This window comes from Rhinoraja longicauda, chromosome 19 (genome assembly GCF_053455715.1).
Source record: "Rhinoraja longicauda isolate Sanriku21f chromosome 19, sRhiLon1.1, whole genome shotgun sequence".
In the NCBI taxonomy this organism is placed as follows: domain Eukaryota; kingdom Metazoa; phylum Chordata; class Chondrichthyes; order Rajiformes; family Arhynchobatidae; genus Rhinoraja; species Rhinoraja longicauda.
Window position 1 is genome coordinate 19,060,855 of NC_135971.1, and position 13,237 is coordinate 19,074,091.

General features: G+C 45.1%; 1 protein-coding gene across 1 annotated transcript in view; it reads right to left on the reverse strand.

Annotated features, from left to right (window-relative positions):
• Positions 1 to 324: 324 nt before the first annotated feature.
• The window catches only part of LOC144603164 (zinc-binding protein A33-like), a 111,052-nt gene continuing 98,139 nt past the window's right edge, over positions 325 to 13,237 (reverse strand). The window contains exons 9-10 of the mRNA XM_078416332.1: positions 7,015 to 7,133; positions 325 to 1,156 (exon numbers count right to left, since the gene is read on the reverse strand). Coding sequence (XP_078272458.1) covers positions 621 to 1,156; positions 7,015 to 7,133 — 655 coding nt within the window. The 3' untranslated portion in view covers positions 325 to 620. The remainder of the gene's footprint in view (positions 1,157 to 7,014; positions 7,134 to 13,237) is intronic.

A 13,237-nucleotide genomic window follows, 5' to 3' on the forward strand; every position in this document is an offset into this window, starting at 1 on the left:
GACTCGGTGGGCCGAGGGGCCTGTTTCCGCGCTGTATCTCCAATCTAAACTAAAGCAAACTAAACTGCTGTCTGCCCGTTCAGTAGATTTCAAAAGAATTCAAAAGCAAGCAGCACAGTTCAAGTAATTTTGAGTTTATTTCAATGATAGTATTGGAAGCAACAATGCACATCATTCAAATAAACGCAAACTTTCAATTAGCTTGTCGTGTGTGTCAATGGTTGTGTACATTTTCCAAATCACTGAAGTAACATGAACTGTATCTATTACATTGAACTAGTCATTGAACGGAGTTAATAATACCGTAACGACTTTTGACGAGAAGGGTCCAATCCCATTACATTTAAAAAATATTTTCACAAAAGTAATTTCTGTTCCGTTGCCGGACGCGGTTAGCGCGTTAAAATGAACGGATCGACAGCTCTGATTCCACTTGCTGTTTATTTCTCCCTTCTCACATTTACATTCCCCCTAGTTTTATTTCCGCGCTCACTGGGGTTTTACGACGCGGAATTTGCGGATTAAATGGGAGCCGTTCAGCGCCGACCTGTTGTCCACCGGGTTTCTGCCCCACAGCACCTGAGCCCCGCTCCTGACGCCGGTCCCGGGACCCGACCCTTTTACACACCCGGAGCGGAACCGGAGCAGATTCTCAGCCACTTGTTTTCATCCCAAGTCCTGAAGAAAGGATAAAGTTTCTCCGTGAATTTATTCCCAGTGAAGGTGTGGAGATGGGACTTGGTGTCCGCGTCGTAAAATGAAACTGTCCTGGACTCGTAACTGAGATAAACTCCCACCCTCCCGGGGATGGGACGGGCGGGGAGACGGGATGGAGGGGAGGTGAATGCATCAAACTCGTCACCCCACCCCCGCCTGATGCTCCAGACTCCAGTCTCCGGGGTCAGTGTGACCCGTCTCTTCCTCTCCACAGACTCTGCGGCGACTCCCAGACTCCAGCCCAGACTCCCCGCCACCTCCACCTCCCAGTAATGTCTCCCCGATGTGAATCCCTCCGATCCCAGCACACACGCACTGCCTGTAAACCACTTCCCGGTGTCAGGGAGACTCCTCCGGGTCCCGGTCCATCTCACCCTCTTCCGATCCTCAGACATCTCGAGCCCCGGACCCGCCGTTTCCACATCCAGGGTGATGGAGACTGGGGGGAGAAGCAGAGAATCAGAGAGTCCCCGGGGGTCGGGGGGAGACTCGGGCAGCGCGGCCCCGGGACCGGGGGAGAGGCCGCTCGGCCTCCGGCACAGGCGGGCGGACAACTGAAACCCTGCCCGGGGTTTCACCCCGACCACAGCGGGTGGACAACAGACATCTCTCCCGGAGTGTTTATCCAGGGATGGAGAGGGGAATTTCCTGAGGTGGGGGAGGGTGGATGGGGAGGACGAGTGCGGAGAGTGAGGAGGATTGCGAGATTGCGGTGGGATGGAGGAATAAAGTGGGTTATTCAGATATGGAGGCAGTTTGGAGCAAGAGGAGATTGAGGTGAGCGGTAATTTGAGGTAGAGTTGTGGGGTGTGAGGTGAGCGGTAAAGAGGAGGTAGAGGTGTGGGGTGGAGTTGCCATGATCATAGTGAATGGGGGCAGACGTGAGGGACCAGATGACCTGCTCCTGTTTCGTTGAGTGGAGGGTGAGAGAGAGGGAGGGGTGGCTTGGACCATGAAAGAAAGCAGAGGTTGAATGATCGGGTGTTGTACAGAATGGGTGGAGAATGGGTGGGGTCGTTGAAAGAGAGCGCATTCACGGGTGGATTTGATGGGTGTGTACAACTAACGCACTGATCTCATTGTGAACCAATATATGAACTTCACTGAGGGACTTGACAATGTTCCGCATGTAAAGCTGGTCCAGAAAGTGAGGGCAGGTGGGATGCAAGGCGAGCTGGTGAAATGGATCCACAATTGGCTGGGTGGTTGGAGGTAGAAGGTAGCGGTAGAAGGATGATTTTTCTGCTTGGAGGTCTGTGGCTGGTGGTGTGCAGCAGAGATCGGCGCTGCAACCTTTGCTGTTCATGTTATATGATCATGGCTTGGATGTGAATGTAGGAGGTGTGATTAGTAAGTTTGTGGAGGAAGCAAAAATTGTGGCGAGTAGGGAATGTTGTCAAAGTCTGCAGCAGGATGCAGGGTAATTATCTAAACCTTATTTGCATTCAGAGATATCAAATCAGGAGAGTGCAGGTTTATATTGAGAGCAAGGAATTTTAAAGTATATCTAAGATTTAGGTTTTACTAGACCAAGTTGGGCCCAAACCTCTCCTGCATTGGTGCAGCACCCTCTCCTCCCCCCCCACCCCACCCCTCCTCCCCCCTCCCTCCCTTCCCCCTACCTCCCTGGGAGATAAATTTAAACTTTAAAATGTGAATAACTTAAAAAATATAACACCGATTTCAATGAAACTCTTTCCATTCGCACCAAAGGGACGACGGTAAGTAAGGTGGGCCTAAAATTGTCGCACTATCGTGTACCTTTTTGTCTGTAGTTCAGGAACAAACAAACAAACAAACGAGAGGTTTAGTACATGGATTTACACTGAGAGTGGGTGATATCTGGAACATGCTACAGAGGAGGTGGTGGAGTGAGATATAATCGCTATATAGGAGATATTTAAATAGTTGAGGTGCAGAAGAATGCCGATGGAATGTGGGCAAATCGATTAGTATAACTGGGAAAAGATGGTCATGGACACAATGGGCCGAAGGGCCAGCCTCTGTAATGTACAACCATGGCTCTCAGGTCCAAGAGCACTGAATGACTCCACAGCCACCGGTGCAGGGTCGTTCCTCAGTCTCTGCGTGCAGTAATGTCTTCTTATCTCTGTCCTACACGGTGCGACCCACATTCTGAGAGAGTGCCCGCTCTCCAGACCCCTCTGACAGGGGAACCATCCTCCCTGCATCCAGCCCACTGAGCCCTGTAAGGACTCTGTGTTTCACCGAGATCTCCTCTAATACACCCAAACGCTCGAGTACACAGGCCTAGACTACCCAATCTCACCCCACACAGCAAAATCATTGTCCCAGGGACAAGGATTGTCAATCTTTGCTGCATTCAACTCTGTGTAAGGTTTATCATGCTGTAGGTATGAAAAAAACTAAAGATCACAAGAAAATAGCAGGAGGAGTAGGCTCCACTCCTCAGGCCGACTCCACCATTCAATGTGATCCTGACTGATCTAAGATGGCACCATTTCCTGTTCTCCATAACTGCCAATTTGTCGATCCTTCAAATATCCATCTGTGTTCACTTTGCCTATTCCAATAATCTGACCTATCACTACCTCCTAGGGCAGAACATTTCAGATGTTCACTGCTGTTTATGTTATATTTCTAAGACTTGGATGTGAATGTAGTATGGGAGATAATACGATATTATTTTATACATTAGACATTGTTACGATATTATTTTATACATTAAACATTGTTGTTTAAGGTTTGTAACTACTTAGGCATTAGGCGCCTCTCTGTAACTAATTAAGGCGCTCTAGACATTTTTTACCCTTGACACGTGTCTGTAACTGCTGTGCACAGATGGATAATTAATGGTGGAGCGAGGAGGAGAAACATACGAGTTGGAATGATGGATGAACCAGAATAGAAGATAATGGTGGCAGATAAAGAAAGACATAGGCCTTGGGGTGATGAATGGATGTGAGGGATGGACTAGCAGGGAAATAAGGGAGGCGAAGTATGAAGGGATGTGAGTATTGAGATAATGATAAATTACTGAATGGGATTTAATGGTGGCGGGACAGACGGGTGACTGCAAAGAAATGAATGACTGAAGAAAGGAGTGTGGGTATCATATCATATCATATCATATCATATATATACAGCCGGAAACAGGCCTTTTCGGCCCTCCAAGTCCGTGCCGCCCAGTGATCCCCGTACATTAACACTATCCTACACCTACTAGGGACAATTTTTACATTTACCCAGCCAATTAACCTAAATGTAAAGAAGATAAGGTTTGGAATAATCCTATAAACATAGACTGCCCGATGTACTAAGTGGGCAGTCAGATGGTTGACATCCTGATTGTTCCAGCCGTTGTTTGCAAATAAAGGCTTTTAACTTCTTAAAGAATTCTCCGTGTCATCTGCTTCATTTTGAACACCGGTAACTACGACAAAATTGGCGTATTCGGCAGGATCGGGAAGAGGCCTGTTCAATAACGGACGACAAGCTAAAGGTGATTCCAAGCCCGTCAGGGGCTCCCCGGGACAACAGGAAAAAGGGTGGCCACCCGCAAAAAAAAAGGTAGGCAGTTTTCCGCTTTATTTGGACTAATAGCCTGTTGAAAACGGGGACCACTGGTGGCACAGGAGCGCCCAGGCGGTCCAAGGGCCTCTCCGATCCAACAGAACCTATCGTTAAATTACTTTTTTAAAAATGAGACCCAGAGGATTGCTGGAGAAGGCTGCGCAGTGGGGTAAGTGGATAATAGTTGAGTAAGATCTTGTGCGACGTCAATAAGACCTTGTGGATACCGCCCTAAGAGGATAGGGGACTGGATAGACGAGGCGTCCTGTGGATACCGCTCTAGTCAACTAGGGATTTGCACGGGGAAGATAAGACGTCCTGTGGATACCACACTGGTTGGCTAGGGGTCTGTACGGGCAGGATCAGATGATCTGTGGATACCGCCCTAAGTGAGTAGGGATCTGTACGGACAGAACAAGAATTGGAATAATTGGATAACATGAAAAATAAAATTGCAAAATATTAAAGGAATATAGTAGAACTGTAGAAGATAGAAATAGCGTAGTAGGTAGCATAGTGACCATAGAGACAGAACGGAGTGAGAACAACGACTGCATTTAAACTGACTGACCAAGTGCACTAACATAAGACGAGTACAATGAATACAATAACTGCAGTTGAACTACTAAGTAAGAAATTCCCCGTATCCAAAGAGGATATTAAATAACATTCTGAAGAATGGGAAAAAAGGACGAAAAAATTGGTTACGAAATGGTCCAAAGAATGATATAAATATGATATAAATTTTGATATATTTATATTTTGATATAAATATGTGTGATGAAATGGAGGTGTTAATTAAGAACTATAAGCCTAAGGATAAATCAGAAACCCGAGTAACGAAAAAGGAAAAAGAACTAGACGTGCTTAAATTGTTTAGAATAGAAGGAGAAAGGCTGAGGAAAGCATACCAGGAAAAGAATACCCCCCTCCAAACAAGGGTGAAAAACCCGAAAAACAGCATGAAAGTCAGGAGCTTCAGGAGAAAAAATCAACTCTGTCCCCGAGCCTAAGGGACTCTGGGTATTCCCCTCCCTATTCCGGCCAGGACGGAATAAAGCAGTGTCCTTTGCTGAAGGGAATAGTGGAGATAGAGGGAGAAGTCACAACTTGGAACGATGAGCAAGACATAAAGGAATATAGACAGAGAAGGGGGCAGCGAGAGAAGCAAAGGATGAAGCAAGAAGCACGGGAACTAGAAGCAGACATCAGAAGGCTGCAGGACCTCAGGGACAGAATGATTTATGAGACCCGTCAGGCAGCAAATGAACAGTATGAGGGAGACAGCAACACAGAAACACAGGCGAGTAATCAGCAGGCATCAGAGAGAAGGCAAAACTGTGAGAATGAAGCACAATTAGAAAGTGATGGGGAAAGAATAAGGGAGCGTAGAAGGGAAATAGAGGCATCCATGAAGCGCTTAGAGACAGAAATGAGGGAGTTGGAAAAAACTGTAGAAAGAGAAAGAAAGGAAAGCCAGGGGTACGCCCAGGAAGGAATGAGGTGGGAAATGAAGCCTCCACAGCCTTCTGTGGCAATGAATTCCACAAATTCACCACCCTCTGATTAAAAACATTTCCCCTTATCTCAATAGACAATAGGTGCAGGAGGAGGCCATTCGGCCCTTCGATTCAATGTGATCATGGCTGATCATTCTCAATCAGTATCCCGTTCCTGGCTTCTCCCCATACCCCCTGACCCCACTATCCTTAAGAGCTCTATCTATCTCCTTCCTAAAAGTACATCCTTTAATTCTGAGGCTATGACCTTTAGTCCTAGACTCTGTCACTAATGGAAACATCCTCTCCACATGCATTCTATCCAAGCCTTTCACTCTTCTGTATTTTTCAATGAGGTCCCCCCTCATTCTTCTAAATTCCAGCGAGTACAGGCCCAATGCCGACAAACGCTCATCATAGGTTAACCTACTCATTCCTGGAACAGACTATTCAGTCTGGGACATTTCTTCTTGGGAGCCTGTCAGGGTGACATTATCGATGTGTATAAGATGCACAGATAAGGTGATTAGCCGCAATACTTTACCCAAGGTCGGAGAGTCTAAACCACGAACGCATCAGTTTAAGATGAGAGTGGGAACAATAAAAAAGACCTGAGGAGCAGGTTTTCCCGTCAGTGGGTAGTGTCGATGTGGAACGATCTGACAGAGGAAGTGGTCGAGGCAGGTACAATTACAACAGTTTACAGAGAATTGGGTAGATACTTGGATAAGAAAGACTTGGAAGGATATGAGCCAGACTCAGGCAAGTGGGGCTAGCTTGGTTGGGCAACGCGGTTGGCATGGTCGAGTCGAGTCAAAGGGCCTGTTGCTGTGCTACAAAGCTCTCTGACTCTGTGATGCTTCCCAGCAGATGAGCTTGGTGGAAGATCAAATCTTCAATTACCCTTCAGTCCAAAATACCATTAATCTTTGCATCTAAGTATTACTTAAAGATAGACACAATTGAAGGTAGACACAAAATGCTAGAGTAACTCAGAGGGACAAGCAGCATCTCTGGAGAGAAGGAATTGGTGATGCTTTGGTTCGAGACCCCTCTTCAGACTGAAGAAGGGTCTCGACCCGAAAAGTCACCCATTCCTTCTCTACAGAGATGCTGCCTGTCTCGCTGAGTTACTCCAGAATTTTGTGCCTACCTTCGATTTAAACATGCGTCTGCAGTTCCTTCGTACACCTATTACATAAGGTGTCAGGAACAAGAACAATGGAAAAGGTATAAGCTTTACCTTGCTTGAAGTCATCAGATGCTTCTTTAAATGCTGTGTTCAATGAAACAGGGCAATGAAACTTTTCAATTGGCAAGGCATCGTCTACCACCGACAGTGGTTTGGCTTCATCACGAACCCTGCAAATATTTAATAGCTGTTTATCAACTGAGCATCAGAAATGTTTTGAGTTGTTCCACAAAAACTTACAATGTTTCCATCAAGAGCATGTCCTACCTTCGCTTGTGACCGGCTTCCTCCTGAAAGAAGTAAAACACAAATCTCAATTGACTGAGATGTTACGTCCACATCCCGACAGTGGGAATTTCTCCACATTTCCACAACCCTCTGATAATTCCCATTTCCCAACTCTTATCTCCGCTGCCATGCAGATCGAAAGCTGATATTGCCATAGAGGTGTAGAACGATGGGGAAAATCACAAGGAGTGTTCATGAGAATGATGCCATAACTGAGAGGGTGGAGCTCAATGCAAAGAATGAACAGGTCGATGAATATTATCTGGAGAAGATGTCAGGAATGATAAGATAGAATATAAGTTTAGTGGTGGATTTAAATGGGGGGGGATGAAATATCCCTAATCGATGGGAGAGCAAAAATCAATGCTGAAATGTAACGTGATCTTCAATAAATACTGAAAGGAATGCAGTCATGAGAACATGGACCTCACTTGCATTGGAGGGACTGAAGCCAACAGCAGAGATAATTTAAGGGTGAGCGGGATAAACACGTGAGCGCTCCTGGAATTCGGGGTATTGTTACCGGGTGTGGTGAGTAGATGGGAGGGATGTTGAGAGGAGCAGAAATCTTGACTGGATAGGATGGGCTGAATGGCCTGCCTATGATGTAGAATGGGATGTCATTCTTGGTGAACAAAGGTGGGTAAAACAAACAGAGCAAATTCCCCCAAGGTGACCGCCCACTGCTGATGGGAACCGGATATAGATGATCAATCTGCTGTGTGTGGGCCACGTTCTAGATTTCAATGTTAACCCCCACAATGTGGTCATGGCTGATCCAGCCCAGGACTGAACTCATCTGCTTTGTCCCATTCCCTTTGATTTCAGTTCACCAAATTTTCAAAAATGTATCTTCCCCTGGTATAAATACGTCTAACAGGTTAAACCTCTCAGTCTGTGGGTTGGAGAATCTCAGAGATTTACTGCCCTCTGTTCATTCGTGTTCCTTCGGATCAGGTATAGATTCAGCCGTCGTAGTTTTGAGCTCTACAGAATACAAACTCCTCTCTACATTCCGGCCAGGCAGTCCTGAGATCCCATAGATTATGTGGGAGGCCAATTAGTTTGGGAACAACAACAACTGGAACAGATGAAACATTTACCCAGTTCTCAATTACTGGTAAATGCAGCATTTATTTCAGAAATGTCACCCACCATTTTGTGACTGCACTTTCACTTCGCCAGACTGTAGTGTAACCCCTCACCTTCAGAAACACCACACTGTCCTTTTGATCCATCTGCTGCTGCAACTTACAGAGTTCCTCCTGAATGGAATTTAAATTCTCTTCAATTTCTCGAAGATTTTTTTCCATTACATTTAGAATCTTCTTCTCTTCCTCCCGGATATCTGACAGTACACGCTGCTCTTTCTCAGTGAGAATCTGGTGCTGTTCAGCAAACTGGGATGTGATCTTGGACTGAAGGTTGTGTGACTGTTCCTGTGAAATGAAAGGTGAAGCTCAATATTTCATCAATATCTCAAAGTGTGGAGTCATGCATTTTTAGAGTAGGAATAAAGCATAGGTAAGTTTCCAGATGGGGTGAGAATCCAGAAAACGGAGGTGCAAATGGACTTGGGAGTGCTGGTGTTGGATTCCCAAAAGGTTAATCTGCAAGTCGAATCGATAGTAAGGAAAGCAAACTCTGTGCCAGCATTTATTTCAAGAGGGCTTGTACACAAAAACAGGGATGTAATGTTGAGGCTCCTTAAGGCGCTGGTAAGGCCGCATTTGTAATATTGTGAGCAATTTTGGGCACCATATCTTAGGAAAGATGTGCTGGCTCTAGCGAGAGTCCAGAGGAGGTTTACAAGAATGATCCCAGGAATGAGTACGTTAACCTATGATGATCGTTTGTCAGCACTGGGCCTGCACCCGCTGAAGTTTCGGAGAATGAGGGGGACCTAATTGAAACATACAGAATAGTGAAAGATTTGGATAGAATGGATGTGGAGAGGATATTTCCACTAATGGGAGAATCCAGGACTCAAAGTCAAAGTTTCGGAATTAAAGGACATTCTTTTAGGAAGATAGAAATTTCTTTAGTCAGAGGGTGGTGAATCTGTGGAATTGTTTGCCACAGAAGGCTATGGATATTTTTAAGGCAAAGATAGATAAATTCTTCATTAGTACAGGTGTCAGAGACTATGGGAGAAGGCATGAGAATGTGGTCTGGAAGGAGAGATAGGTCAGCCAAGATTGAATGGTGCTGTAGATGTGATGGGCCAAATGGCCCCGTTTTACTCCCGTTCCTTATGACTTTAATTCCCTGCTGCCTATTCCTTTTCACGTACCCATTAATTCTCATTCATCCGCCCACCACCCACATTCGCAGGGATAAGTTACATTCACCGATTGACCATTGAACCAGCGTGTATTGGGGACCAAAAATACTAGAGGAGCAAGATAGACCACCCGGTTCTAAAAACTGTAGGTCATGGGTAAATTTCAGCGCCATTTTAGTAAGCAGATTCTGTGTGCCAGACTGGGCTGTGTTTACAACTTTTCTTCGTATATAAAATGTTGGCAAACAATTATTTTTGTTCAACTTCCTGGATGCGTTGGTAGTTGACATCTATAACTATTTCTTGAAGAGTTGCTGCTCCGTGATCTTTAAAATTTGGATGTTACTGATTGAATATTTTCACTAGAGATCCACTCTTTCTGTATCAGGCCAATTGATCATATTTAATGAACTGTTCTTTGCTTTCTCTGTTAATTTTATTTTCACCTCCACGAGCTGTATCTCTTTTGGTTTAATTTTAAAAAGTCATGGAAGTAGAGATTAGGCATTTGCAAACAATAGAACTCTACTTTATCCTCAATATAATTGAAAAGACATTTAACTTTATACTTAGAGCCAAGAAAATTTGAATTGGTGAATTGGTTAGTTAAAAATCCTTGACAGCCACTAAAATGACCAATGCTGTCTGATGTGGTACAGAGCATGAATCCAATTCAAATAGACACAGTGGTGGAGTAAGTCACCGGGTCAGGCAGCATTTCTGGAGAAAAAGGATGGGTGATGTTTCATGTTAGGACCCTTCTTCAGACAAAGGGAGGAGGGTGAAGAGCTTGTATAAATCAGGGCCTTATCACTTCATTGGTTAGCTGACATGCGAAACAGTGCAACCCTGTATATCTTGCACACAAAATGATGTAAATCTTACCATGAATGACAGAAATAAAAAGTGTTATCCTTGTTTATGAAGTTCATTTTTGAATGATGTAAAATTGAAGGGGGATTGGTGCAATATACTGCTAACACACAAATGGGTCGTTATGAGATATTCACTTTTCAAAAATTTATAAATTAAAAAAAAACAAAGAATGTTATATGTTATTTGACCAACTTATCGGTTGAATTTAAATATGATTTGTTTTACAGGTTGTATGATAGTGGGTAAGTATCGTGTCAATGCATGTAACTCATTTTTCACAAAAGTGAGGGTCAGCACTATATTGCACCGACCCCACTCAATTATATGTTAAATTCAAAACTAAACTATGGTGGTAATGTACATTATTCATGTCAAAAGCTAGCTAAGTGTAGGTATGTATGCATTACATTTTATTACACTCATGTGGAATGACAATAATGGAAAAATACCTTAATATGTTTTCGTAGTTATTTTATTCACAATATTAGGATTTCTGGAAATAAGTTTGATGTCACTGATTGTGAATGTGTATGGGTAGGCCCGAATGAAATGTATGTGAGAGAACAGTGATCATGATAGGGAGAACCGTGTGCTGAGAAGTGTGTGAATGACTGATTTTATATTTCAGATTATCCCAGGGATAATTTACAGTCGCCCATTGACCATTGAACCAGCGTGTACCTCGAGCAGCACCCGAGGTCAGGATCGAACCCAGTCTACAGAACGAGGAGACAGCAGCACTACTTGTGTCACTGCGCTGCCCTGTTATTACACGCATCACAGGGATCAAACCTGCACAAGATCAGGAAATCGAAACTTAAAAGCCTCACCAGAACTCCAGAAATCTTCTTTTTCTGTTGCTGCTCCATTTGCTGGATCCCTGATTTATATTTTGTGAGAGACTGGATGGAAGATTTCACCTGACCCTGGAATTGTGTTTGAAAATCAGAGAATAAATGTGTTAGACAATAAAGAAGGAATTAAACAGTAACAGACACAAAATGCTGGCGTAACTCATTGGGACAGGCAGCATCAAAATCGGTTTGCTTTTACCTTGTAGATTTCAACAGCTTCATCTACAAGCATGAAGCGGTGATCTCTGTGTTTCCGCCCAGCTGCACAAACCAGGCAGATCAGCTTTTTGTCAGTTTCACAAAACAGCTTCAGTTCTTCCTGATGTTTCTCGCAGTGAAGTTTACTTTCCTTCTCTGGAATTTTTTCCCGATTCAGGCTCAGTGTTCGAGCTTTCTCAGCCAGTCTCGCCAAGGCCCGATTCACCCTGAGGGTGCGGTCTGTAAACACCTCTCTACATTCCGGGCAGGAGTTTCTCCCCTCCCTGTCCCAACTCTGTGTGATACAGGAGCGGCAGAAGTTGTGCCCGCAGTCCAGTGTAACCGGATCGGTGAAGAAATCCAGACAGATGGGACAAACTATCTCCTCCGTTAAACTCTCGACCTGGTCTTTCGAAGCCATTTTCTCCGCCACTTCCTGGTTCAAAAGGCGTTCCCTTTCGCGCAGCTGCTGAACCCTTGCAGTATCGGGGCACGGCTGAAGGGAGGCGGAGCTCAGCCCCGTCAATCACAGCCCTGACCAGCAAGTGGATGTTATATGCAATAAGCTGCGGGTAAATATAATTCCCTTAAACTAAATACATCAGTGTTTCCCATCGTGAATTGTTCATTATATTAGGCTACACAATTATATTATTTCTACATCAAACACTGTTATTTCATTTTACAGTCTCATGTGCAAACTTGAATTCAACCCAATGAGCCAATTATACTCGATTGTCACATGAACCATGGGACAGTGAAATGCTTTGCTTTTGCATGCAATCAGGTAAAATACAGACCTCCCCCAGGCAGTACAGAGAGAGTCGCCACGTTTCTGGGGCCGACAAAGTTGCGAGATGTTTATGGAACTGTCTATATTTCCCCGCAGCGGCGAACCAGGTCCCGCCGCACGAGGCAGCAGGCGCCCCCGCGCCGCTCCCCTTCCTTCTCGGCTCCAACGAGACGACATAGATTTTAGCACAGTGGGGGCAAATTTCAAGGGTCATGTTTTATCACACAGCGTGGTGGTTTCCTGGAACGTGCTGCTGGAGTGGTGGCATTGCATAGTCTGATCTGGGCTGAAGGGACTGATCTAGTTCTTTGTGGCCATCAACTAAACCGACAGGTTCATTATAGCTCCCATTTCCAGCTCCTCCCCCACAACCATTAGGTTCTTGGACCGACCTGCAGTGCCCGCGTTTGGCCCATATCCCTCCAAACCTGCCCTATCCTTGTATCTGTCCAACTACTTCGTAAACGTTGGGATAGTCTCTGCCCAACTACCACCTCCAGCAGCTCGTTCCATATACCCACCACCCATATTGTGTTACCCCTCAGGTTCCTATTAAATCTTTCCACCCTCACCTTAAACTTATATCCTCTGGTTCTCGTTTCCTCTACTCTTGGTAAGAGACTGTACACCTGACCGATCTGTTCCTCTCGTGGTTTTTTAGTCCTCTCTAAGGTCATCCCTCATCCCCCTGCGCACCAAGGTAGAAAGTTCCAGCCTGCTCAACCTCTCCTGATAGCTCGGGCCCTCGAGTCCTGGCAACATCCTCGTAAAACCTCTTTCCCTCTCATCATGCGCACTCATTATTGCAATAACAAGACGTTGCATTGTCGATAAACCGCCGTTCATCACAGATGGGGATGTTTAGAATTGCACAACGCTCAGGTTTGTTGACTTCCCATCAGCGTCTGAAGCAATTGAAGCCTGATTGGGGCAGGCACTCCACCAACACGCGCAGTGGAGGACAAGCCCATGTCAGCATCA